This window comes from Neltuma alba, unplaced genomic scaffold, assembly GCF_004799145.2.
Source record: "Neltuma alba isolate B1F8T4 unplaced genomic scaffold, ASM479914v2 tig00011927_pilon, whole genome shotgun sequence".
In the NCBI taxonomy this organism is placed as follows: Eukaryota; Viridiplantae; Streptophyta; class Magnoliopsida; order Fabales; family Fabaceae; genus Neltuma; species Neltuma alba.
The window spans coordinates 514,467-537,941 of NW_021636517.1; the positions used below are offsets into that span (position 1 = coordinate 514,467).

General features: G+C 30.4%; 2 protein-coding genes across 2 annotated transcripts; one reads left to right on the forward strand and one right to left on the reverse strand.

Annotated features, from left to right (window-relative positions):
* Positions 1-12,483: 12,483 nt before the first annotated feature.
* On the forward strand, positions 12,484-14,784 carry LOC114719640 (two-component response regulator ARR2-like). The gene is made up of 5 exons (XM_028905154.1): positions 12,484-13,160; positions 13,267-13,343; positions 13,525-13,561; positions 13,672-13,780; positions 13,899-14,784. Exons 1-5 carry the CDS (start codon positions 12,857-12,859, stop codon positions 14,533-14,535), a joined length of 1,164 nt encoding a protein of 387 aa, XP_028760987.1. The 5' UTR covers positions 12,484-12,856; the 3' UTR covers positions 14,536-14,784.
* A 4,600-nt stretch (positions 14,785-19,384) lies between these two features.
* Positions 19,385-22,524, reverse strand: LOC114719629 (BAG family molecular chaperone regulator 4). Its single transcript, XM_028905140.1, has 4 exons — positions 22,120-22,524; positions 21,050-21,306; positions 20,819-20,965; positions 19,385-19,748 (listed from the first exon to the last, which is right to left on the reverse strand). Exons 1-4 carry the CDS (start codon positions 22,340-22,342, stop codon positions 19,551-19,553), a joined length of 825 nt encoding a protein of 274 aa, XP_028760973.1. The 5' UTR covers positions 22,343-22,524; the 3' UTR covers positions 19,385-19,550.
* Between the last annotated feature and the right edge of the window lie 951 nt (positions 22,525-23,475).

The following is a 23,475-nucleotide window of genomic DNA, read 5'->3' on the forward strand; positions in this document are numbered from 1 at the left end:
AAGCTTGGGACAAATATAAATTTCACCAAACAGACAATAAAACAATTAATTAAGTTCGATCAGTTCGTAAGATCATTGATCAAAGGGAAAAAAAATATTCAATTGTAAATTCTTTCTGTGTCTACAATTTTCTAATCAAAGAAGTGTTTGTTTTTTATTAAGATCTGCAGGGATATAAGACTAGAAAAGGATATATAAAATTCAACAAGACATTGTTATTATTATTAACTGATTAATGAAAAATATGGAGTGGGTGTTACTGATAAGGATACTGGCTAGTTGGTACGCTGTACGTATCGCCTGGAGTCAACGTGCATGTCCACGTAAAAATTAAAGCCATACACTCGGTAACAAGTCATAATTATTTTAAATAATGTTATGAAATTAACCAACAATGAAAGTAGATTGGAGAAGAGAAGTAGACAAAAATGAGGGAATGATATTGTATTCCTTTACTTGCTTCACAATACAATGACATGCCTTATTTATAGGCATAGTCTTACACATAAGTTACATTGGTACTTAAATGATAAATAGTGGATAATAAACCACATGAATATGAGTGGGGGGAGTTACAAGATTAAAGGCATAGTGGAAAGGTAATGGAGTAGTGGAAGATTAATGCCTAGTGGAAGTAGTGGGAGTTGATGATGAAGTTGAGAGGAAGAAGAAGAGGAAGAGGAAGAGGAAGAAGAGGAGATGGACATCCACATGTTATAATATTCATAACACTCCCCCTTGGATGTCCATTATACAATATATGTGCCTCGTTAAAAAACTTCAACTAGAAAAAACTCTGTGGGATAAAAACCTAGTAGAAGAAAAGAGTACACATTCACTGATACACTATCCGATGCTGCCTCATTAAAAACCTTGCTAGGAAAACCCAGTGGGAAAAAACCATAGACAAGGGAAAAAGAGTACAGCGTGTATTAACTCCCCCTCTTGATAACATCAATTGATATCCTTGAGTCTGTGACATCTGATATCATGAATAAACTTTTCAAATATTGTAATAGGAAGTGACTTGGTGAACAAATCTGCTAGATTTTTATTTGAACGAATTTGCTGGATATATATTTACCATTTTTTGGATCTTGTGAGATAAATACTCCATTTGGAATTACCAGCATGTGAATCAGAAAAGAATCTAGAATTCTATTCCAATGTCTTTGGTGAAAAACTATATCTTACCAGTAAGTTAACAGCAAATGATATGTGACGTCATGCATGACTGATAAGATATGATATGGTACTTCTGGACCTATGATTTGGTACTTCTGGACCAAGTAGTTCTTCATCACCTTCTCAAAATATATAAGGTTCTTTATTCACCTCCACAAATCTCACAACCATCAAAGTATATAATGGATGTATTTATCCATATAAAAACACTTTAAGGCCTTTCTTGTATCAATTATTTGACACACAAAAATCTTCATTTCTCAAGTATTCAATTTGCAATTCAAGACAAAACTTTGTTCTTTCCAAGCCCTTCATTTCAAATTCTTTCTTTAAGCAATCCATAGCTTTTGTAAGCTCTTCAGGAGTTCCAATAATATTTATATCATCAGCATAAACAATTATAGCAAACTCACTTTCAGATCTTTTCATAAAAATACATTGGCAAATTGGATCATTTTTATATCATTTCTTCAACCGATATTTACTTAGTCGGTTATACCACATACGCCCTGATTGCTTCTGGCAACTTATTTAACTTAATCATTGTGCTCAAGAACTTAAATTGTATGCTTCTGGCAAGTGAAATTCTTTAGGGAATTTCATATATTTTGATTCAAAACTATAAAATGGATCATACATACTGAAATTATTTTAATCTTCATAATATTTTATATACTGAAAGATTTTCTTATACATGCTCCTGGCATATTTTTGAATCCTTCAAGGATTATCATGTAAATTTTACTATTTAATGATCCTCATCCAGGGGTCATCTAGCAGGCACATTTCATAATGCCAGACTATTCAAATATGCAAAATGATATCCACCACAAAGTAATATGTCTCATCATAATCATTTGTGAAAATCTATATTTTCACATAAACATCTATCTATTCTATAGAAACTTTAATTTTATGTGTTCGGACTGCAGGCCTATTTTCACATATCGAAACAATATTTCCATCACGTATTTTCCTTTTTACTTTTCTTCTTGGCCAAATTTATCTCTACTTTGCATGATAGATCTATGTGTAAGATCCTCTTTTTATCACGTGATATTCTTATGAAAATCATTGTCGACAACTTTACCTTTTTCGGTTCCATTTTTTTCTTTTGTGACATAACTTGTTGAGATCTCTTTCTTCCTTTTCAAGTACTTGAACCTCTTCTGGAGTTTTACAATTAGTTATGTCTTGACACTCTTCTAGAGTATATGCCTCCTCAATATAACTTCTAAGTTGTATGCTCCTCTTTATTCAAGATATTATATTGGAACCGATTAACCTCTCATGCTTCTGGCATGTCTTAATATTCAAAATAATTGGAGCATTTTCAGCTAGAATAAGAGATTTAAATTTTTTTTTCAGGTCAGTAAAATACTTTGTAGCATTTCATGAATGCAATTTTGATGAACTTCTGGTCCATACTGATATATTTGAGGATCTATATTTGATAGTAATAATGCATTCCATGCTTTCTCTTTTCCAGTATTCAATTTCTCCCCCTTATGTTAGGAAAACTTCATCGAATAACAATCGACTAATTATGCAGTATAAATCTCCTAAATCCATTTGCTTCTTTAAGGAACATTGTTTTGTTCCATTTAGAGACAAACAAGAAGAAGGAGGTTCTTACCCAACATATGTCCCAACTTTCTTTTAATATCCATCTATGTGCATTGTGGTGGATTGGTAGGAATAAATATTGCACATTTCAATTTTTTTTTAATGGAAAATACCTGGCTCTTGACCAAAAGCCAATTTTATTGGGAGAATTTTGTTGCCTTGATGTCTATAAGTGTTGCACTCTATTAAATCAAATATGCCAACACTAAAATGAAAAAAATTGTTCTCATAAATATTGATCAAGCTATTCACGGAGGTATTAACAAATGATTTTGCTAGATCAATTTGTTAAGCAGGCTTTTCAACATTAAAAGCCTGATATATAAATTCACTAGCATCTTTGAAATCAAGTTTTGGGAATCACATAGTCTGGAAATATTTATCTAAATAATCTTGCAAACTTCAGGTTGCAAATTAATATCAATCACACATCTTACCATTTTATATAGATGCATCTATCAAATATTAAATACTTGTATGGCTTATGTGCTTCTAAATGGGCCCATATATATTTCCAGAAATATAGTGATCCATTCAAAAACAAAACATAACTAGTGATATTTTATAATCAATTTTCTTTGAGAACAAGCAGCACATACGGATTCTTAAAAATGTTGGCTATTCGGAAGAATCTTCTGGTTCTTCAATGGATATCAATACATAATCTTCAATAATTATATAGTTTAAGATGATCAAACAAGTCATGCCAACAATAAATCTAATTATATCAGTAAACTTCTGGTTTACTGTATCATGTTTCATTACCAATAATAAACTTTTCAATATAATATATGATTGATGATATCCATTTATGAAATTGATATGAAAAATATATCCAATATCAACTCATATTTGTATTTCAACAGTTTTTCCCCTCAAGATTGAGTCATTCAAATATGATTCATTTATTCATATATTTCATAAATAGCTGCTAGCATAAAATAGGTTAAAGCCAATAACCTATCTTTTGCTTGGAAGCCTAAGTACTTCCTAGTTCATATATAGTTATGGACTTTGATCCAATTATACTATAACATTTACACTCTTTGGAGAACCAAAGCTGTGATATAGATCTATGGGTCATATTTTTCACTATCAATACTTTGTCTGCTCATAAAGAAAAATCAGTATTAGTTCTTCTGGAACTATATTAATACTATTACATCGAGTTCTTCAGGAACTATATAATTTAAGAGGAATATGAAAGACAACTCTATTTCAATATATTATTAACATAATAACAAATAATTATGAGTATCATAGATTTAACTTGCAAGACACATAGAAAACACACAAAAATGATGGAGAACATTTAAAATGAACTTTTAAAAGTAAAGTACTTAACGTTCAAAACTTCTCAATATTAATTAAGGTACTATAGACATTTAAAATGTTCAAAACTAATATTAAATCAGATCACATAAATAAGATATAAATAAACAAAATATAACTAGTAACTCTTGAGTCTATTTGATCTATTTAGTTTTATATCACACACTTATCAATATTACAATATCAAATTCTTATAACATTTGTTTCTCACAAATCACAATAAATTTAAAGACCAATAAAAATTAAACATTATACACATAGCCTTCTAGGTATATACTTATATGTTTTCTATTTTTATATATACTTTGGATATCTATCTTTCTTCACAACTTACTGCCTTCAGGCATTAAAATTAGCTTCGATATTTTCATAATATTACATGGTCTTTTTGATTCCACAACCATTTTTCTTTAACATTTGCTTTTCAATGAACTGATACATATTTGTCTATATGACTTCTGGTCATATTATAACAGTTATTCATAATTTTATCATATTGATCACAGGGCTATTACTAATTCTGCTGTTATGATTCAATAGCCAAGCCCCAAGATTATTGTCCTTTTAGTTATCAGTTCCACTGATAGAATGTGATCATACTCTTTATCACTCTTATGAATATATTCTTCGCTTTCAATAGCACACCATCAATTTTCTCAAATATTAGTCTTCCGGACTATAACAAAATTTTCAGAACTACGAAGTTCTTTTGTATCATGAGTTTTTAACAATCAATCTCCAGGACTTTGATATACATGATCAAATTGTAACAGTCTTGTCATGCCATCTGTTGCTACCATAAGATGGTCTTTTATCAAATAATCATCAAAACGTGATGTGGCTTCTGGCCATCTAATCACAAAATAAAGAATATAATGATAGTAGAATCATGAAAATATAAGAAAAGTAAGAAATAAAAATAAAAATTTTCATATCTCAATATGATGAATAAAATATTCGATTGCCACTGAATCAATATGGTTAATATGCAAAACCATCATTTGCTTTAAATAAATTGGAGAAATCTTACCAAACTGTTCGGATCAAGCTATCTTCATTCAACGAACAAAACATCAACGTGCATCAACTAGAAGCCATGAACTCTGATGGTAGAGTCTCGTGCTGATAACGTGTTATGAAATTAACTAACAATGAAAGTAGATTGGAGAAGAGAAGTAGACAAAAATGAGGGAATGATATTGTATTCCTTTACTTGCTTCACTTGCTTCACAATACAATGACATGCCTTATTTATAGGCATAGTCTTACACATAAGTTACATTGGTACTTAAATGATAAATAGTGGATAATAAACCACATGAATATGAGTGGGGGGAGTTACAAGATTAAAGGCATAGTGGAAAGGTAATGGAGTAGTGGAAGATTAATGCCTAGTGGAAGTAGTGGGAGTTGATGATGAAGTTGAGAGGAAGAGGAAGAGGAAGAGGAAGAGGAAGAAGAGGAGATGGACATCCACATGTTATAATATTCATAACAAATAATTATATATATACTACCTCCGATTCTTAATATAAGACCTCTCGCTTGATTTTTATTTTGATTCTAAATATAATATTTCAATTTATTTTTTTCCAAAATAGTTCTTCTGATAATAGTATTTCTAACTAATAAACTTGATTAATAAGGATATTTTAGAAAGGGCAACGCCTATTTATTATAAATAACTAACTTAACTTTTTTTTTAATCTACTCAAATTAGTCAACTAGCTCTTATATTTAGAATCAAAGATAGTGCTACCTCCGGTATTTAATATAAGTCCCTGTTTGACTTTTATTTTGGTCCTAAATATAAGACTCCATCTATTTTGTCTATCATATTTACTCAATTTTTTTCCAAGATAATCCTTCTAATAATTATAGTTCTAGTTAATACACTTGATTAGTAAGGATATTTTAGGAAAGGCAACACCTATCTATTACAAATAACTAACTTAACTTCTTTCATTAATCTCCTCAAATTAGTCAACTGGGTCTTATGCTCCGGTCCTAATTAGAAGACCCAGTTGACTAATTTGAGGAGATTAAGGAAAGAAGTTAAGTTAGTTATTTGTAATTAATAAATAGGTGTTGCCTTTTCTAAAATATCCTTGTTAATCAAGTGTATTAACTAAAACTATAATTACTAGAAGGATTATCTTGGAAAAAAATTGACTAAATATGATAGACAAAGTGGATTGAGGTATTATATTTAAGACCAAAATAAAAATCAAACAGGATCTTATATTAAGAACCGGAGGTAGTATGTCGATGAAATTTGATAAAATAGGACTTTAAGTGCATGATAGGTTTACATCAGCTTTATACAAGTCAAGTTCAACTGAGGGTCAAGTCTTTTAATTTTAAGCCCTCATTCGTACAATTCTAATTTATCTTATTTTATTTCATTTTATAACTTCTTACATTTTTTGTTTGTTTTTTCGCAGTTGCCTGAATTGACTGCCATCAGAAAAAGAGATAAATAATTGTTGTGCATTATCATCTGTTTGTCGTGTGAACTAGGGGCAATATAATACTCCTCCAGTATTTAATGTATGACCTAATTAGTAAGTTGATATTGGTTCTATATATTAAATTTATTTTTTATGTTTATCAATTTTTTTTCAAATTAACCCCGTTAAAATTCCCTCAATAATAAACAAGTAGGAGAGAGAGATGGACGAAATTAAAAAAGATGCTTAGGATGTCATAAAAAAATTATATTATATTAACTAATTTAACTAACATTTTTAATCTATTCAAATTAGTTAATTAGATATTATAATAAGTACTACAGGAATATATTATAGTGTGTGTTATAGCGTGTGATGATCAACATTTAAAATATATTCTATATTGAAAATATTTGAAATTTTGTATATTGTTTTGACTCGATCATGATGATCCCCGGCCAAATATGTAGAATATAACAAGCTGTATATCAAAATGTGTGTGTGTGTGTCTTTGTAAAAATTATATTGTTACATTATTCATAAGTCTGTGTCATGTAATTTTAGAGTACTATATTTGCCATTTATCCAGAAAAATAATAAATTACTTGTGTTATTGTCTATCTTTATCCATCAGGTTTGACTCGTAAGTTTTCTTAATTAGACGCTTATAATAATTATACCTGTTTCAATTTAACAAGCATAGACTTATTCTTTTTGTTAAAATATATTTGATATGTGAAATATTTTACTGAATAATGATGTTTGATAGAATAGACAAAAGAAAGTGATCGGAAATACTTTAAAGTAAAAAGATTTAATTGCCCCAAATTAACCCTTAATAGGTTGGCTGTTTGGAATCCAAATGGAATCCCCACCTTATTTCTTCTTCTTCTTCTTCTTTTTTGGAATATATGAAACAAAACTTATTTATTTTATGGCATATCAAGCTATGGGAAATTGGGAGCCCCAGCTTTTTATGATGCACAGAACTTTTCCTCATACCAAACGGATATCAGTTCCCAATTTTTACCGTTCAATGGAATAAAGACAAATTATTAAAATGATGTGACTGCAATTTTCTTTAATTTTCTTTGTACAAGTAAGTATGGTTACATTTTATTATCTGTTATGGGTTTAAAATTAGCAAGCTATTGCATATATACATATACATAACATTCATACTACTAGATATAAAATATTCCGGCAAGAAAAGATATTATATATAAAATAGGTGTTGAAAACGGCATAAGAATTTTTTTTTCATATTAATTTGAGAATATGGCCATCTAGATGTGGGGTTAATCCAACCTAGCATATAATATAATTTTGCACTAGTAATTGATATGAAAGCTAATATATTTCTATATTGATTTTATTTTATTTTATTCCTGTGAAACGTGTCTTCGGAAATAAAATAATCGATATATTGAATTGATATGTAGGAGAATATACAATCTTTAAAAGAAAATAACGTGTGTGTATTCAATAATGAAAAAACAATAGAGATACAGTAAAAGGTGTACAATTTTTTTTATTTGGAAATAATCAATATCAGTATATTAATCATTGATATATATATATATATTACCAAAAACAATATAATACAAATTTATTAAGATTTATAAAAAAAATCTAATTGTTCGTAAATAATTATTAATGCTCACAGAGACATCAAAAGCTTCTTTTCTTTCTCTCGCACTTGAATAGTATTGAAGTCCATGATTAAGCTCTCAAAATTTATGTCCGATGCATTGAGGGTAGTCCACTTCATGTTATAGTTTAAACTTTAAAATATATACGTTAATTAATTAACACGATAAGTTCAACTTAATTATTTCTATTTAAACCTCCTGCCTCTAAATTAATTTTTATTAAACATGAATATATAAGAACACAAGCATCAAGTATTTCCTAAGTTGCACAAATGTCGTTTTCAAAATAATGATCTCAATAAACAATGAGAAGATGATTTGTAATATTCCTTCTCATTATATATAACTTATAAATTTTTAAATAAAAGGAACAAAATTTTTTTTTCTCATTATATAAATAAATAAGTGAATGCATGGCAACATATATAAAAGAACTAATAGCCCACGCATATATCGATGGCATTGCTGAATTGGAATATACAGATCTATAAGGTATACAATCCAGATCTTGTATTATATATGTAAATTATAATAATTTTTAATTGTAATGATCTGATTTATGATCATACAGGCACATATAATGACAGACATGCTCAATATTCTAAAATAAGAATAAGGATGTTTGATCCGCATTAATAGGGCCATAGTGTAACGCAAGTTGTACAAGGGATTGTATGCTAATTAGAATTTTAAAATTATCAATGTCAAGAAAATCCATACATTATCACTGTTTTAACGTTGACCTTAGTTGTCCACTGTCAACACTTACAGTGAATCTTTTCTTCGTTCCCTCACAAACAATAAACTCATTTAAATAAAAATTAAAAGTTTGGCACACTACCATCAACTATCAACTAGCTATAATAATAATATACTCCTTCGGTATTTAATATAGGATCTAATTGTTGAGTTGATTTTAGTCCTAAATATAAGACCTATTTTTTATATTTATCATTTTTTTCTAAATTACCTTATGGATACTCTTCAACCATAATCAAGTAGAAGAGGGAGAGAGGATATTAACGAAGATGATTATGGTATTTTAGGAAAAAAATGTCATATTTCTTATAATTAACTAACTCATCTAACTTTCTTACTCTAATCAAATTAGTTAAATAGGTCTTATATTAAAGACTGGAAGAGTATAACAAAAGAATTCCCTTTAATTTTTTGTTAGTGGGCTAAAAGAAAGTCTCGTATGCTTCATAACACTTATTCAAACTTTATTGCTAATATAAAATTTGTAAATATCCTTACACGATTTTTAAATTTGACACTTTGAGATCTTATTATAAGAAGACTAAGTACAGTTAAGAATGGAATGGGTCCCAATCAAATATGGAGAAATTTTCTTGGAAACAAAGTCACATTAACACATACCAAAACACAATAAAAAATGTTTTTTTCAACTTTCATTTTTCAAACAACTTTTTATGTACCAACAAAAGCATCAAAAAGACATCAGAAATGCTGGACTTGAAGAAAGTGGAATTATATTGGGCAAGTATAAAAGAAGGGGAAGTAGAAGTAGTCAAGAAACTCGTGAATACATAAAGAAAGTGAATTATCTTTATGGTTTGCTTTTGGTTGCATTTTGATGATTCGAGTCACGGTGCATGCATGCATTGGCCTACACATGCATGCCCCCATGCATGCACGTGCGTCGAATAAAAAAGCTTCTCATCCTCCCACCAAACTCACTCCATAACATAACATAATGCTTTCCTTTCTCCCCACCAACCACTCATCATTTAATTCTTTTTCCAATTATTATGTATTTTTTCATATTTTCTTTCATATTCATCAAAAGCATCTCTATTTGTTAATTAGAACTATAAACTTGACTCTTGTCAATTCTTTAAATTACTTATCTTTAATATAACGACCGGCTGCAAGTAATCAAGCTTATTAAGAAGCGTCCAATTAAGTTCAAGAATACGCCACTAAAATTAATGGATAACATATAACTCAATCACTCAAAATTCAACGATTATAATTAATACATCTGTTGATTAATCATTTTATTAACTGAAAAAAGAATCAAAGATGTGGCTTGTCAAATTCATGAGTTGATTTTCCGAGTTTAATATTTTTATGTTTTGTGCTTGCAAAAACATGTTGCCTTGCTTTTAAATTCATGCTAAATGTAAACTTGGTTAAACTTGCAAGTTCATTCACCAAGTTTATCAATTTCATATTTGTAGCTTACAAAATCGTGTTAACTTGCTCATAATCTCATGCTAAATTTTATAATTTAATTATGTTAAGTGATTTTATATATGAATTTCATAAAAATTTATTTGTTCAATATGGTAAATTATGAATGTTGATAGATTTAATTTCAATTATTTGGATTTAAAATATATTTAAATAAAATTTTTGTCATTGTTTATATTGTAATTATTTAATTATATATTTTTAATATCAATTTATTGATAAAAACAAACTCTTACGAGTTTATGATTTGCGTTAATGTGGATTTTACAAATAAAAGGCCAAATCTCCGTTAGATTTAATTAACATTATTAAAGAAATATTAAAAATGGCTACCAAATCGAACCATACAATAATAAGGAAATACTTGAGATAATAACAAAAATGCCAAAACCTTAATGAAATAATCAAAACAATTAAATTGGGAAAAAGAAATATAGAAAAGAAAGGAGGGAGGTGGAGGGGGAACAAAGCCCGTGATTCCAGAAGGAAAGAAGAGATAAAATGTTATCTTTTTGGGTTTTGAGGTCTGCATCGCAGACAGCAAAGCATCACACTTCACCCTCACTCACACACACACAGGCATACAAATGGATCATTTCATTACTAACCACTCCTTTCTTTTCATACATATATACCTCCTCAATTTGGCCAATTCTTTAAGTTGACTCACAAATTTGAAGTTTAATGCAAATTTTTTTCCTTTATACTTATATAATATAAAAGTTACCGGTGTCTAACTATCAATACTCAAAATTCTTAAAGGTCAAATTTTGTGAATAGGGAAAAAAAGAGTCAAATTGAAAGAGGTTAGTTCCAATTAAAGTTGGACCACATTCAAATTCAGATTATTCATTATGTAGTACTTCCTTTGATTTTAAATATAGGAGCTAAATATTAAGAAAATTTAAATTAGTTATTTGTGAAAAATGTATATTAATTTTCTTAAAATACCCTTTTAAATTATTTGATTAGATAATATTATCTTGATGAAAAACTCTGTTAATAATTGTAACTAATAAAAAATATTTAGGAAAAAAATTGTAAATTTAAAAGACAAGCATGCATTTAAAATCAAAGCAAACCTCTCTACTAGTTTTTACACTTAGGACGGGAAGGAGTAATAAGTATCAAATATTATTGGAAAAATGTTTCTTAATGTCTTATGGAATCAATCATTTTGTCCATTAATTTAGTTCAAATATGCATAAGAATATGTATTTTGTATTTATATGCAGTACGATTGATGAGTTGTTTGACATAATATAATTATTCAATAATGATAATCTTTGTCTTCATTATATGGTATGTGTTTTAAATTTCGATGAGAACAATTTTAAACAATATTTTTAAAGCTACCGATTATTAAACGAGTATATAAAAGGATTTTGGTCAATTTTTATTTTGAGTGCTATGGATTGAGTCAATTTTCAATTTATCAGTTTATTTCTGTTTCAATGGGCCAGTCTATTTGATTTACTCACCATAATATATAGTCTCAACCCTCAATTATCCTTCACGTAAGATAGACTGATTAACAGAGGTTATTATACGTAAATGCATTAATTAACTGTGAATTACAAGTGAGAATCTATGAATGCAAGTACAGTTAAAATGGATAATAATAAGAAAAAGAACCTATGGTTTTCTGAGACAGGCCCGGGTTTTTAGGGAGTGAGATCTAATCGTTTTATTCTTATTTTTATTCTATAAACAAGATGACTCACTGTTTGAATATAATTCTTATCAAGAAAGAATCAAAATTAATTTATGTGTATGTTATATTCTTTCTTCAAAATAATACTATTTTTTTGTACTATATATATAAAATATGCAGGGTCCAACTGATAAACTTAAAATACTTTTCTTATTCAAGTTGGAAACAAAAAAAGTTTGGTGTCACATGACATAATTTATATAAGTATATTCCTTGCATTCCATGACCCATGCATATTTAAAACATATTTCCATAATCAACAGATATGCTCACGATATCATCTTCCCTACATTTCTCCTTCATTTACTTTTCTTCCCAGAATCACAACCCAGAAAAGGAGAGAGAAGGTCTTCTAAGTTATTATAGCTTCTAAGTCAAGATCGATCAGCTAGCTGGCTAGATACCTAGGGTTTTTGCTATTCATTCACTGTTCATCTATAATTTCGATTGTAGAGATCGATTGACCATGGTTTTCTTTTTCTCTCTCTAGAATCCTGATGATACATATTTTCCAGAGATAGAGGAGGAGGAAGAGCAAAATCAGCGAAAGTGGACTGATCATCGTATCAAGATCTTCAATATTCTTATTATTAGTCTTTCTTCAGCTTCCACTCCACGGAAGATGGAATTCTGAGAAAAGTATATAGCAGAAACTAGATTGCAGATTGAAGATAGAGATCATGGAAGGAAGAAACGAAGGCTCGGAATGCTCCAAAACAAGCCCTTCTGGTTATAATAATTTCAACGAATTAGAAGAAGCGTGCGAGAGCGAGAGCAAGACGAATGAAGAAGAAGAAGAAGAAGAAGTTAAGAAAAATATGAACAATAATGGAGGAAGCTCAAGCAATAGCACAGTGGAAGAGACGACGGAGAAGAAGCCGTCGGTGAGGCCTTATGTGAGATCGAAGATGCCAAGGCTCCGATGGACTCCTGATCTTCATCTTCGCTTTGTTCACGCCGTTCAAAGGCTTGGAGGAGAAGAGAGTAAGTTCAGAATCATATTTTCTTCAATAATTTCTTAATTTTAATTCATATGTTAATTTCTGTATATTTAATTTATTGGTCTCTATATTTCTATATGTTGGTGTAGGAGCAACACCAAAGTTGGTTCTCCAATTAATGAACATCAAAGGCTTGAGTATTGCTCATGTTAAGAGTCATTTACAGGTAACTCATATATAGAATGGTTTCATTTTTTTTATTCAATATGGCCTTCCCTTAATTTGAAGCAGTAATTATTATTAATACTCTAAAATTCAAGATATTATACCCTAAACTGTATTTGAAAACTTAGATTATTAATTGTTTGTGTATAATTTCCTCATCTCTGCGTATTTTCTTATGCTAGATGTATAGGAGCAAGAAGGTAGATGATCCAAGCCAAGGTACAACAAGATTTTCTTGTTAATTGTAATTGTTGCAGTTATAATAATAAGTTGATTAGGGTTTTTGATCAATTCAAAGTCTCTAATAAAAACATAATTTTATATGACAGTATTGGCTGATCATAGGCACCTTGTAGAAAGTGGAGACAGGAATATCTACAATCTCAGCCAAATTCCCATGCTTCAAGGTTATAATCCCTCCCAAAGTTCAACCTTCAGGTACATATGTGTAATTATCTCAAGTTAATTAATGTAAAGTTTGAGGCTGAAACACTAGTATTAACGCACAAAAAAACACATCTATTATTCAAGTATTTAACTTCTTTTTCAGTTACAGATATGGATATGGGGAAGCTTCTTTGGGTGTGTATGACCAAATGGTTCACAGCCCTTTCATGGGTCGGAGTCTGATTGATCATGAAGCCGGGTCGTCTGGGTTTCACGGCATTTTCAAGGTGGACCCTTCAAATTTTCTGAAGCAATCATCGTCAACAAACAAAATCTATGAGCCAAAAGAAAATCATCAAGTTCTCTCATTTGGTGGCCACCACGAATCCATATACAATGGAACCAGATTGAACCAGAAAAACACTGATCTAAACTCATTCACCCTTATAGGAGCCACAAGAACAACAGAAGAACGGCTTCTTCCTATTATGAAGGATCAACAGGATCAAACAAAGACGCTGAAAAGAAGGGCTTATGATCATATGGATCAGCTTCATCATGATCATCTCGATTTGGATCTATCACTGAAGTTAAATTCAAGGGTTGATATTGATAATGCACAGAAGAAGAACCGTTTGGAAGAGAATGATGAAATCGATAGTAATCTCTCACTGTCTTTGTATTCTCAAATTTCCTCGTTTTCTGATACTAATAATAATGCTAGGAACAGCTCAAAGGAAGGAAAACAGAGTGATAAGGAGAAAGCAAGGAGGGAAAGGGCCAGTACACTGGATCTGACTATATGAATAAGACAAATTCTAAGTGAGATCTTGAGGTACTTGTCCAAAACGATGCATTATTACTAATTTTTACGACTATTTTCTAATATTCATGTGACAACTATATATATATTTTTCTTTTTCTTTCCTCATCTTTTGTATATGGAATCGTCGTTATCAATTAGTTATGATCAGGTATTTATTATGATAGAATCATATACCATAAATAAAAATAACCTTTTGTTTTAAGATCCCGCAATTAAGTATTGAATTGTGATTATCTAGCTAGCTTATTAGTGTTACAGTCTTCTGTACTTAAGATGTTGATTAATGCTAGATAACTATTTGTTCATTCGGGAAATAATGTAACTACTAATCTGAAAGTTTTGTTTGAATAATGTAATGTAAACGAAAAGAAATGTGCAAGTGAAAGTGAAAATGAGAGGAGGAAACAAATTTTACTAATTAACAACCAAAGCAAAATTTTAATTTTATGTATAAGATAAGCACGCTTCCAAAATGAATATTGTTTTCAACAATAATCACTGTTCTTTTCTGGTTTAATTCCTTACACATGTTCTTTCTCTTTTGCCACATCAACAAAAGTTTTCAAAAAATAAAAAGGAATAAATGTCCCGCGTGTTATTTCCCTTTTCCCTTTCATATTCTCCACAAATTTAAGTTTGTAAACGCTTGGTGGGGAAAACACCCACACACACGTCGCCAATATAGTTTTATAAATTATTCACACACTATATAAACCTATGAACCCAGACCAGTCATCCCATTGCCAGAACTAGTTATAAAATAAATAGTTTTAGGTAGAAATATCTGGAATATCTGATGAAGTTCACATGATGGCAAGCTTAGATTAATATTAATAATATATTAATGTGAAGATTATTCAATGTTAAATTGTAATATCAAGTGGAGGGAACTAGATAGGAAGGTAGTGAGGGTAACAAGTAGCTAGGTACTGATGATATGATCAGAAGCATTTTTGTTTGTTTGTGTAAATTAATGTGTGATCTGTCTGCTGCACTGTTGCTTATTGTTTTCATGGTAAATGACAAGTGACAGCCATATCAAAAGGCTAAATTTGGAATTATAAATAAATAATATTAAAAATAAATAATAATTTATATGATTTTTTTTATGTATTAAAAGGTAATTTTTTTAAAATAAAATAAAAAGATTATCCCCCAAAAAAAAAACCAGTCACGTGTGGTTAATTTGAGCAAAGCCTAAACAAATCACATGAAAAGGCTGGCCCAATTCTAACACCATAAAGCAACTGCGTTCCAAATAACTATAACCTGTAGCAAAAAAGAACATGCAGCACGAAATTCCTCCATTCCCATCGTCCATTATGCACCAGCATACAGACTGTCATATAGAACCAGAGCGGTGGCACCGGTGGCCAAGGACCTTCTGAAAGTGAACGATTATATTATTTGAAACCATGAAAAACACGCCACCACGAGATCTTGCACATCAATACAAAATATCTTGCGATATATTACCTCTGCTCTTAAATATAAAAACTAATTGACTAATTTGAATAGATTAAGAAAATAAGTTAAGTTAGTTATTTATGATAAATAGGTGCTGTCTTTTCTGAAATACAATCAAGTGTATTGGCTAGAACTACTATTATTAGAAAAATTACTTTCAGAAAAAATGCATAAATATAAAAGACAAAATGGATTGGGGTCTTATATTTAAAATCAAATTAAAAGTTAAACGAGATCTTATATTAATGCCCGGAGGTAGTGTGTGTGTGTGTGTGTGTATTGCCACAATTAGCTATAGGTAATATGCATTAACTAATGAAAATAAGTTGAATTATTCACAGTTCTGTGAGAATGTGTGTGCGCGTAAAGAAAATATGATGCAAAAGAATCTGACATTTTTAAATAGTTTTTCTCTAAATATATTATGTATTATTGATATTGATTTTTATAATTACAGAGACAATCCAAGTTGATTAAAAAAAATAGCGTCTAATTCTATGAAAAAAAAATGTATTGCAAACACAAAGCATTCCTGTGTGTCTTACAGTTCTGCAAATATATGACATCCAAAGTTAATGTATTGATGACTAAAATCCTTAATCTTTCAGAGATGTATTAAACTTTTGTTGAAGTGTTCTCTTGCCCAAAAACCTAAACTTTCGTATGGATTATTTAAAATGATGTTCTGATATGAATTATTAGTATAAAATATAAAATTTATTGTAAGCCTCACCATTCACAAAATATAAATAATGTAATTCATCTTAAATTCTGCAATAATATCTGAAAGAATACCTAATTGTGATCTTTACGAAAACTTCTAGGCTATTCTCTCTTCAATTATTTTAATTTGTGCCCTCAATGGACCTATATTTCTGGCAAATGCAGAGACGCCAATGTCTTTATTTTTTTTAATGAAGAAAGAATTCATTGATGAATCAAAATATTTACAGAGAGGCTAGCCAAAGGATTACAAAAACAAGACTTGGCCACCCAACAATATAAGCCTTTATATTTTGAAATTCCAATTAGATGAACGAGATTTTTAAGATACATATATTATAGCAATAAATCTCATTTATTTCTAACAATCGCTGCAAAATTTTACAGCGGTTTTGACAACATTTAAAGCGATTTTAGATAACCGCTATAAAGTACTTTGACACACCTATTTTAGTATCGCTTTTAAAAATCTGCAGTCGTAAAAAAATAACTACTGCAAAACATTCTTTTTTTTGTAGTGAGATTTGGAAACCTAATTTCATAAATTATCTCTAAATATTTACATAGGATATATTTCATATCTATTAAAGTCAACTATTTTGATCAATGCCCGTTGATTCAATTGCCTTGCTCGATTAAGTCAAAATCCAATTTCACTTTCAAAAACTAAAGAAAATAATCCAAAAGAAGTATAAATTTTCCAATGATGACTGGTTGAGCAATTCTTTTCCCCCCTATATTCTAACTTTGTATACGCATTATTCTTATACATGTAACTATTTACAATTATATATTGGCTAAATAAATATCGTGATGATAGATTATCAGCTTACTATCTTAAGGGTAATCGTGGTAAATATTAAATTATTTATATTTGATTATTAAGTTATTAAATTTAATTATTAATATTTTTTTAAAAATTATGGTATATTTAACATATAAAATTAAAGGAAAATTGCAAATAAAGACTTCCAATATGTGAAATTGTGATTTGAAACCCTCAATTTAAAAAATAGAAAATAAAGACCCGATCCCATATTGCAAATATGATCTTGGTGAAATGTTTAAAATGTCCCTCAACCAAATTGTGATTTGGTCTATTGAAGTTGTCATTCGTTAAAGTGAACTTGTTATTTTCTATAGTTAACTTGTCATTTGGCATACCCTCACTTAAGTTGTCATTTGGGCTACTGAAATTGTCATTCGTTAAAGTGAATTTGTCATTTCCTATAGTCAATTTGTAATTTGGCTGACAGCTATTTTAGACATTTCTCACATTTCATATTTGCAATTTGGGACCAAGTGCTCTAAAACTATTTTCTAAATTTAGGGTCCCAAATCACAATTTCACATATTAGGAGGTTTTTATTTGCAATTTTCCCTAAAATTAAAAATATGTTAACGTTATTACTATCAATTTCATCATGAATCAATGCTTTGACCGGGCTATAAATTATTGACCTATAGTCAAAGACCATTAAAAAAAACAGGAAAAATTTCAATAAATCCCTCAATAATCAATTAATATCAATCAACCCTCAAAAAATTTTGAAATTTCACCACACCTCCTTGACCAGGATCCCTTGTGTGAGAAGACAAAAATACCCTTACTTTATTTGAGTTGCAAATCATTGAATTTGTATTGCAAATTGCCGAATTCTCATTGCAAACCGTTGAATTCTCACTCTAAACAACTCAAATTTGGTTATTTACAACAAGATTTCAGCAATTTGTAACATAAATTCAGCGATTTACAATTCAAACAAAATAAGGGTATTTTTGTCTTCTCATACAAAAAATTTTGGTCAAGGGGTGCAGTAAAATTTTAGAAATTTTTGAAGACCGTCTAATATTAATTTGTTATCAAGGGAGTTTATTAAAATTTTAGCTTGATTTATAATTTTTATTCAATTTTTAGAGTTAATTTTACCCTATTATATCAAATATGAAATGAGTACCTTTAGATTACACTGTTACGTTATTGTATAAATTACCAGTTCTTAATATAAGAGCTAAATAACCAATTTGAGAATATTAAAAAATTATTTAAGTTGATTATTTATTACAAATATGTATTGATTTTCATAAATTATCCTCTTCAATCATTTGCATTAAATAATTAAAATTATCCTTAGTTAAAACCCTTACAATCAATAAGGATATTTTAAAAATAGATGAAAGACAGTGAATTAAAGCCTCATATTGATGACTAAATCCAATCTCTCAATTAACTTTTATATTAAAAATAGAGTAGTACTTGATCATGGCCCTTAATTATAATCAAAATATTATATATAAGAACTGACCGAATCATAGTTAAATATAAAATTCTTTCCAATTTGAACTTCCAGCCTATACTTTCTGTTCTTTAAATATCAACAGAATTCAATTATATTTATTATAAATAGAAAACATAATATAAATGGAAACTTCGAATTATGAGCTAGTAAAATTTGAAGGCGATGCAGCTTGTTTACATGCAGTGTATGCCCCTGCGGAAAAGGTTGAAGCAAACTCATGTCAAAAGTCAAAATTACTCAAACTGATAAAAACAACGTGGTAGAATGACAGCACCAATTTTTTTTTTTAAAAAAAACAAAAATTATAGACAGGATTGCAACGAGAATATTAAAGCAGCATAAACCAAAAATTGAATAGGAGTGAATTAAGACAATAGGTTTGATTTCAATATTTCGTCTATAGTAAACTATTACATTTGAAAGTTGAACAAAGAACGAAGGGGTTTTGTACATGCTGAAAAATTCAATTCTCCACATAAATTTTCGAGAAACAGAGCAATTTGAGCTAATCCAACCGCTCAAAATCTTGGGATGCTTGGCCTGAGGACGACATTGGAGATGGGGCGTTCAAGCTTCCCATTCCAGAACCAAACTTCTCCCATTTGGTTGTTACTGAGACTGCACTGCCATTCTTGCTAAAAGGCTTGGAGTTTCTCTCCTTCAGAGAATCTAGCGTATCAACGAAGTTCTGCACCCTACGTACCTGAACAGAGGTTGTAAAGCAGATGTTCAGACCTTCAAAGGCAATAAGTTTAATTATGCTACTCAAACCCCACTCAATTTGACATGGTACCAGAGGCGTGGTTTGTAAATGGTAAACTAGTTTGCATGGATTTAAAATCATCATGGACCAAAATGAAAATAAAAATCCGTATATGAAGGACCGACATAGAATTTGTCATATCCATTGGGAAGCAAATACACTTCCCAAAAACCAATGTGTTAATGTAATGAACACAGGCAAATAGAAGAATACGAAGTTCACACCCACTAACATTATTCTAACAGTAAATAAACGCATCCCTTAATGCATACAGGATAAATGGCTACTCTTACTGCATCAGGCTTGCCTACTCAAAGATATCTTGCTCTGCATATGAAATCCTTCAGGTCCACCCAAAACGAGTCACTATTCTCCTTGTCTAAGCAGCTTAGAGCCGCTGTGGCTCAAGTAATCCTCCAAAACCAATACATAGTTCAACATTCTCCATTTTCATAATTTACTACATCACGGGGGTGTAAATGTACCATTTTGCATTCTTAGTCTTGCCAATTATAACTCAACCTTATCAACTATATGCCCATATTGTTCAATTTTTTTGGAATAGATTTCATGTTTGCTTCAATTCTTCAACTTTTTTTGCAGTTATATTGACAGCAGATAAGGATAAGCAAATCTAATATTCCATGTCTGACTAACATATGCTTAGTTCCTAACTTAACATTCTTTCCTTATTCCTTACTCCCAGCTGTCTAGTCCATTCCACCAATTCCCAGAAAACAAAAACCTTGTAAACACAGATACTATGAAGTTCAAAAATAGTTTTTTAATATACAGGCAATTACACTATTGAACCATACTGAATCAGTCTAAACTTGTCTAAGGTAACACTTGATGCATCATAGCACATATCACTTCACAAAAATCAATGCACAGGATTCCACTCAGTTTTATAACTCAAATTACCACATAAGAAATAAGAGATGGCATGAATAAGAAAAAGACATCAATAACAAACAAACGGTAAAAACTTTCAGATTAGGAAATACTACCTCAGCTTTTCTCTGCATCTTTGCTTCACCTTCAGCTTCAATAGAATCCAGTTTCAGCAACTGCCTCATAAGCAACTCAGTTGATGTAAGAAACTCTTTCTCTGAGACCTTGGTTCCCCCATTAACAGCCACTTCCAAGGCAGCCACCTGCAAATTTTAGAATACAACAAACTGTTATTCTCTATGTAATATGATTTTTCAATAAATAGCTATGTCAAAAACAAGGCTCACCCTATCAGAAAGCTTGTCCACCTCTACCCTGACTCCAGCAACTGCCTGAGAAGCTTTTAACATCTCATTTTGTTTTCTCATTTCCTCAAGTTTCCTCTCTTTGCTAGCAGCATCCTCCAAAAGCAACATCTTTGACTTGTCCTTTACACCTCCCAAGTGCAAGTGCTCTTCGTTTTGTTTTTCTTTTCCTCTGAAGAACAGTCGTTGCTCATTAGGCTCTAAACCTGTTTTGTGTGCTAGTAGTTTCTTGGCATCCACTGTCATTGAAGACCCAATCAAGGTAAATAGGTATAGCAATAAACCATTGATATTAAAGTTAGGTATGTAAATTATTATAACTATAATAATTTTACCCTTGATCATCTTTTAAGAATGAGTAGAACAAAGGTGCAGTTAGACGGTTGTGGTTCTAAAACTTCAAGTATATAATAAGGGTTCTCGATGATAGCTTTCCAAGATTTACAGTGAGAATTATGTAAATCTTAGTATCAACATGATTCTAAGATCCCGAAGAAGGAATAATATCTGCTCGATGATCTGTTTGGAGATAAAAATATGGAAGTTTGGTTGACCATATAATGTGTATATGTACCAGAAACTCTGGTTGAGCTTATGAATTTTAAGAATATTGAATGAATGAACTGAAGTTTCGTGGTCCATCATGGTAAGCAATACTTAACCCATTTACCTAGATCAATTTAAAGCAAATGTCAGTCTTTTCAAGCAAATATGATATTTTAAGTATAATTTTAAAGCTTATATCGACCTTCATACAAGCAAAATCGGTTTTCAAAACGGTATATGAATTGAACTTCTAGAAACATAGGTCACATCGCAAAATTCACATCATACATTCACCAAAGCACAACGATCCCAATTTCCGGAGGTTCCAAACCCTTCAGACACAAAATATGCGGCCAATGTGGCACACAACTTCATTGAAAGGCTTCAAATAGCAGCCTCCGAACCAATCACTATAATCAAGTCCAATAAGCAAGTTCAATTGAAAGCCATGCTTCAAATTCACGAACAATCTAGGAGGCATCGTAAACACAAGAGAAGATACTTACGGAAAGTAGATTCAGCTGGGAGATAAACCTCATGCTGAGAGGAACCATAGGAGACATTGATCTTGATCATGGGCCCAGCGCGTGAAGAACCAACTCCACCGTGGTCATCGTCAACACCAACAGCATCACGTCTCTGGACGAACATTCCACCAGGCCTCATCTCCCACTCGATCTCATCGCTCTGCTTCGGCGGCGGGCCGCCACAGAAAATCGAGCTATTCATAATCAAAATTGGGCTCCGCCTGACACAGACAATTTAAAAGCTTAAAAATGGACTTCCAGATGTCGGGATGGCAGAAGTCCTATGAAGAGAAACGCTAGGGACGGAGCTTGACAAGGAATGGGGAAAGTTAGAAGAGAAAGGAGCTAGAATCGAAGAAGAGGGCGGTGAACTGGAGACAGAGATCGAAGGGGGACGCAATATCTATTTTTATAGAGAACGGTTGGTCGCCGTCATCAATTGGTCTCTTAAGGTTAACAAGGAGTAATAAGCTAAGTCAAATAGGTAAATTAAATGTTTTTAAATGCCCATCTCCACATTTACATCTATTTATTTTTGGCAAAAAAACATTTACGTCTATTTATTATATCTTATACTCCTCTGGTCCTATTTATAAAGCATTTTCAACACATTTCACATATACTAAGAAAAACCTTAAACTGTATTAACTCTTTGTTAAAATATAACAACTTTCTAACTTTACCCTTATTTAATATATTCATCTTTCAAAAAAAATAATTATCTACACTATAATAAATGAAAGACAATATAGTACATTCATGATAAAAATTTAATAAAATGACTTATAAATAGGACCAAAACAACCTTCTCTTTCTACTCTATAAATTGGACTAGAGGAGTACTTCCTTAATTCCTATTTATTTATCTGATTTAAATTTTTATTTTATCTTTAAATACTTCTATATGCTCTATTTTGAATTTTAAAATATAATTATTACTTGTTTTTAACAGTATCCTCATTAAATTGAGGGTATTATGATATTAAATGAGGCAAAACTGGGAAAAAATAATTCTGACATCATGCATGAATTTTGCTTTGTCAAAGATATGTGTTTTTTCTCTATGAGAACAAGTTAATAACGATACAGGAAGTAAATCTATTAATTATTATTTTTATTTTATTAATATATAAATATATACTCCGGCTTGGAGGCTTGCTAGAAGAATTTTTGGACAATTATATGGTTCAAGGTTTGTTTCTCGTGATTCTACAATTGGAAAATGAGAGAGAGAATTTGATTTGATAAGATCAGATGTGATGTTATTTTTTAGTCCCTTTATCATAGCATCTTGTCATGAGGCGTAGTGGGTTTGACAATTTCTATATCAGACTT

What these genes read in the sequence shown, in the direction of transcription:
- LOC114719629 (XM_028905140.1), bottom strand. Translation starts at nt 22,342, where the DNA reads ATGAATAGCTCGATTTTCTGTGGCGGCCCGCCGCCGAAGCAGAGCGAT. An exon ending in CCCAGCTGAATCTACTTTCC is followed by an intron (nt 21,307 to 22,119) that starts GTAAGTATCTTC and finishes CTTCAATGACAG; the next exon opens with TGGATGCCAAGAAACTACTA. An exon ending in AGATGCAGAGAAAAGCTGAG is followed by an intron (nt 19,749 to 20,818) that starts GTAGTATTTCCT and finishes ACCTCTGTTCAG; the next exon opens with GTACGTAGGGTGCAGAACTT.
- LOC114719640 (XM_028905154.1), top strand. Translation starts at nt 12,857, where the DNA reads ATGGAAGGAAGAAACGAAGGCTCGGAATGCTCCAAAACAAGCCCTTCT. An exon ending in GGTAGATGATCCAAGCCAAG is followed by an intron (nt 13,562 to 13,671) that starts GTACAACAAGAT and finishes TTTATATGACAG; the next exon opens with TATTGGCTGATCATAGGCAC. An exon ending in TCCCAAAGTTCAACCTTCAG is followed by an intron (nt 13,781 to 13,898) that starts GTACATATGTGT and finishes TTTCAGTTACAG; the next exon opens with ATATGGATATGGGGAAGCTT.